Source organism: Carlito syrichta, unplaced genomic scaffold (genome assembly GCF_000164805.1).
Source record: "Carlito syrichta isolate Samal-C Ts95f unplaced genomic scaffold, Tarsius_syrichta-2.0.1 Scaffold303120, whole genome shotgun sequence".
In the NCBI taxonomy this organism is placed as follows: Eukaryota; Metazoa; Chordata; class Mammalia; order Primates; family Tarsiidae; genus Carlito; species Carlito syrichta.
In genome coordinates, this window is record NW_007247216.1 from 25,583 (window position 1) to 30,537 (window position 4,955).

At 49.9% G+C, this 4,955-nt stretch overlaps 2 protein-coding genes across 4 annotated transcripts in view; both read left to right on the forward strand.

Moving 5' to 3' along the window:
- ZNF764 (zinc finger protein 764) overlaps positions 1–4,955 on the forward strand; it is a 23,048-nt gene that overhangs the window by 5,686 nt on the left and 12,407 nt on the right. Inside the window, 1 exon segment of the mRNA XM_021712190.1 lies at positions 3–110. Coding sequence (XP_021567865.1) covers positions 3–110 — 108 coding nt within the window.
- On the forward strand, positions 7–2,504 carry ZNF688 (zinc finger protein 688). 3 transcript variants are annotated; one of them, XM_021712193.1, is made up of 3 exons: positions 7–533; positions 1,258–1,566; positions 2,464–2,504. In XM_021712193.1, the coding sequence occupies exons 1-3, from the start codon at positions 362–364 to the stop codon at positions 2,487–2,489; spliced, it is 507 nt and encodes a 168-aa protein (XP_021567868.1). In that variant the 5' UTR covers positions 7–361; the 3' UTR covers positions 2,490–2,504. The 3 variants fall into 3 exon arrangements, with proteins under 3 accessions (XP_021567868.1, XP_021567866.1, XP_021567867.1); XM_021712192.1 differs by lacking the exon at positions 2,464–2,504 and having other exon boundaries at positions 20–248; positions 420–533; positions 1,258–2,438; XM_021712191.1 differs by lacking the exon at positions 2,464–2,504 and having other exon boundaries at positions 1,258–2,438.

Below are 4,955 nucleotides of genomic sequence, written 5' to 3' on the forward strand. Positions count from 1 at the left end.
GGACGTGGCCGTGTACTTCTCCCCGGAGGAGTGGGGGTGTCTGCGGCCCGCGCAGAGGGCCCTGTACCGGGACGTGATGCGGGAGACCTACGGCCACCTGGGCGCGCTCGGTGAGGCCCCGGGTCAGAGCCCCCCTCCTTCACCGGGGTTCACAGGGGAGATGATACGGAAGGACCGAGGGGACAGTGAGCCCTAATCCTGCACTATCCCACCAACAGCATCAGCCGCCTCCCATTCCCAGGGCTCAGGTACCTCCTCGGGAGTGTTTCCATCCCGCACCCGCTCATTCAGGCAGGAGCACTGCAGACCCTGTCCAAGTTGAGTCTAAGTTCTGAGGAGGTGCCCTCACCCTGGCAGGGGGATGCCATCTCCCCAGGATAGCCGCTCAGGCCGGCACTGTGATCCCTGTTCTCTCCCAGGATTCCCAGGCCCCAAACCAGCCCTCATCTCTTGGATGGAACAGGAGAGTGAGGCTTGGAGCCCCGCCGCCCAGGATCCTGAGGAGGGGGAAAGCCTGGGAGGAGCTCGGAGAGGTGAGGGATGGTCCCAGGTCTCCCCCAACTTGGTTTTCCAGGGCTTCCTGTCTAGCAGAGTTTTCTTTCAGGCCCCCACTTCCAGCATCCCTACAGAAACTAAAGAGCCAACCCGTGTTGGATACTCGAAGAGGAAAAAAGGCAGAGCTGGTGCAAAGTTTTCAGAATGTTGAGACCAGAATAGGAGATCTGGACCCCAGGTCCAAGATGCTTAGGTTTCTAGGTCTTTCTCATTTTCTTTCGTTCAGGAACAACTAAAACTCCCTAAGAATGGAAGTGCTTTCAGGTCTGTCTTTCACATCCCTCAGACAAGGCAGAGTGGTACAAGGAAGAATGCCCAGTAAGTGACAGCTTGGCACTTCTCCCCTCACCATCCCCCAGTGGAGCGATCTTGGGCAAATATGTTTCTTCATCTGTAAAACAGTCTTACCTTACAAGAAATGAAGAAGCCACACTAATAATAGCTACTGCTTATTGAGCATTTACTAAATGTTTAACATGTGTCTACTCAGCTAATCCTCCCAACGATCCTGGAAGTCAAGAAACCATTATTGTTCCCATTTGACACATGAGGAACCAAGGCCCTTAAGAGACTGTTTACTTTTCTCCAAAGGCTGTGTGTTCATCACTGGGCAGTATTTTTCTGGCACTGCCTTAAGCGAAAAGCATCCTGACACAGTCTATGCAAAAGTGTTTTAAAATGTAACTTAATTCTATTTCCCAGGAGATGCCCTAAACAAGAAGGAAGAGGAACCCAAGAAAGGACCAGCAGGCAAAGGACCTGGAAAAACTTCTGGGAAGGAGCGGCCTGAAGAGCTGGCTAAACACAACCCTGACTTGACTATTAGCATGGGCCCAGCAAGAACACAGCTACCCACGAAAGCTGCTTGGGACCAGATCACAGGTGCACAGCCTCCTGTTCCTGTGCCCAGCGTGGATTCTCAGGCCAGCCAGCGGCGCCATGTGTGTGCAGACTGTGGCCGCCGCTTCACCTACCCGTCGCTGCTGGTCAGCCACCGGCGCATGCACTCAGGTGAGCGGCCTTTCCCCTGCCCCGAGTGTGGCATGCGCTTCAAGAGGAAGTTCGCTGTGGAAGCACACCAGTGGATCCACCGCTCCTGCTCTGGGGGGCGGCGGGGCCGGAGGCCTGGGATCCGGGCTGTGCCTCGGGCCCCGGTCCGAGGTGATAGGGACCCGCCTGTCCTCTTCCGGCATTACCCAGACATCTTTGAGGAATGCGGCTGAATGACTTTCACAGGCTGGAGATGAGCCTGACCTTGGTACTAGGGACTGCCTGAGCCCAGAGGTAGGCTCCTGAGTCAGGGCCTTGGGAACTGAAATTCATTCTTTGGGCTTCCCTCAAGGATCTTTCAAGTCTTCAACTTGTAAAAAGAAAAGTGCCTGTAAAGATGCAAATAGATTAAATTTGCCAACCCCTCTCCCCAGTCTTTTGTAAAAAAAAAAAAAAAAAGAAAAAAAAAAAAGAGTGAGACACTGAACTTCTTTCAAAGTGTTATCTCAGTGTCAGGTGCCACAGAGATCTTTCCATCATCTCAGGAAACACCCGCTTCTCCTTATCTACTTCACAGGCAAATGCTGAGGGGGCCCAAGGCCTAGGGAGGAGACCCAGATGGAGGGCATAGTCAAGCCCTAACTAACTGTCACCAGTCAGAAGTCAGGGAAATGGAATGGGTGGGAAGAGTATTGATGCATGTGGCATAAATCTAGTCACTGCAATTTGCCCTAAGGCACAACTGGTAAGTCATATGCCCTCCCTGAGCCTCAGTTCCCTCATCTGTAAAATGAAGATGAATAATGCCTACCTCAAAGGGTTACTGTGAAGACTGAATTTTTAACAAGATGTATGACATAGTAAATGTGCAATAAACATTTGTTGAAAGTGAATTATTGTCGACATTTTACACTTTAGGAAGAGTAAATGGCCGGGCGCAGTAGCTCACACCTGGAATCCTGGCACCTTGGGAGGCTGAGGCAAGAGGATTGCCTGAGTCCAGGAGTTCGGGACCGACCTTTGCAACATAGCAAGACCTCATCTCTAAATAAAATAAAATAAAATAGATAAAAGAAGCCTACTGAGGCGGCGAGGTATGAATATCAATAAGCATGTTTTGCAGATAAGTAAACTGAGTCTCAGAGAGATGAAGTGATGCTCTTAAAGTTTCACTGCAATATGGCGGCAAGGCTGGAAACTGACATTGTTTCAGGAACAACTAAGCTCCCCAAGAATGGAAGTACTTTCAGGCTTTCTTCTTTTCCTTTTTATTTGTGTGTGTGTGTGTGTGTGTGTGTGTGCGCGCACGCGTGAGTGTGAGACAGGGTCTCACTCTGTTGCCCAGGCTGAAGTGCAGTGGCACAATTCTGGCTTACCATAGCCTTGACCTCCTAGGCTCAGGCGATCCTTCCACCTCAGCCTCTCTAGTAACTGGAACCACAGGCGCACGCCACCACATCTGGCTAATTTTTTTGCATTTTTATGTAGAGACGAGAGGTCTCAAACTCCTGGGCTCAAGCATTTCTCTCACCTGGGTTTCCAAAAGTGCTAGGATTACAGGACTGAGCTGCTGCACCCTACTAGATCCACCCTTTTTCTTCCACTTCTTCTAAGAAGTCAGATTTGAGCAGAAAACATGAGTTGGAGCAGGATGCAGGACCCAGCCCAGCCTGGCTGGGGGAGTGTGAACAGGAAACAGAGCCTCCATAATTTCACATTTTCACTTAGAAAGTGCAGTCAGCATTCTGTGACTTGGTGGAGGAGCTGTGCCAGGCGGTAGGGGAATTCCAAGATGAGGAAGGCTGACCCATTCATTAAGGAAACACCATCTGAGGCTTCTGTGGGTTTTTGTGCTGGGCTCCAGGGACACTACTGACTTAGGCCCCAAGTTCCATGTGGGAAGACAGTGATTGGTGCTGTGACAGAGGAAGCCCAGGGGCAGCACCTCACCCAGCCTGAGTGATGATATGCGAGGAAATGCTGCTTGGAGAAGACAGCTGTGCCTCTCATGGCATTCCAGAGGAAGTGGTGTAGGGAACGATTTTCAGGCAGCAGCAGCAGCAGCAGCAAAAAATGCTTGTGTCAAAGAAAAGATCAAAGATGGACACAGCATGAAGCAGAGATTAAGCACATGGCTCTGGAGTTAGCCTGTCTGGGTTCAGATTCCAGCTCACTTGCTGTATGCTGTGTGATCTTGGGCAGATCACTTCTTGCTCAACTCACCTCTCTGGGCCTCAGTTTCCTCAATTATAAAACTGAGATGCTAAGCCGGGCTCAGTGGCTCAGCCTGTAATCCCGCGCCTTGGGAGACTGAGGTGAGTGGATTGCCTGAGCCCGCGGGTTCGAGACCCGCCTGGGCAATTTGGTGAGACCTCATCTCTACAATAAATCAAAAATCAGCCAGGCGTGGTAGCGCGCACCTGTAATTCTGGCTACTCGGAAGGCTGAGGTGGAAGGATTGCCAGAGCCCAGTGGGTAGAGGCTGTGGTGGCTGGGAGCGGCCACTGCACTCCAGTCTGGGCAACAGAGTGAGACTCCAACTCAATAAATAAATAAATACATACATACATACATACATACATACATACATACATACGGCCACTGCACTCCAGTCTGGGCAACAGAGTGAGACTCCAACTCAATAAATAAATAAATACATACATACATACATACATACATACATACATAAAACTGAAATGATAATAGCACCTACCTCCAAAGATTGATAGAGGGATTAAGTGAGATAAGATAGAACAGTGCCTTCCACATGGGTTACTGTTGTCATCATTCTAATACAATCCAAAATAATATCTGAGAGTACCTGAAGGGGACCTGGGCAGCTCTTCTGGATGCTGGGAAGCTTTCCTGGAGGAGGTGATTCAAATTGGACTTTTTATTGATTGATTGAATTGGGGTCTCTGTTGTCCAGGCTGTGCAGTGGCACAATCACAGCTCAATGAAGCCTGGACTTTCTGGGTTCAGGCAATCCTCCCACCTCAGCCTCCCAAGCAGCTTGGACTACAAGCACATGCCACCACACCCAGCTAATTTTTAAAACTTTTTTTTGTTGAGACGAGATCTCACTATGCTGCCTAGGCTGGTCTTGAACTTCTCAGCTCAAGCAATCCTTCCACCTCACCCTCCCAAAGTGCTGGAATTGCATGCATGAGCCACCATGCCCGGCCTTATTTTATTTTATTTTTAAATATTTAAAATAGAGATGGGAGGCCAGGTGCAGTGGCTCACATCTGTAATTCCAATACTTTGGGAGGAGGAGGTGAAAGGATTGCCTGAGCCCAGGGATTTGAGACCAGCCTGGGCAATTCGGCAAGACTTCATCTCTACAATAAATCAAGAAAAATTAGCCGGGCATGGTGGCGCATGCCTGTAGTTCCAGCTATTTAGGAAAC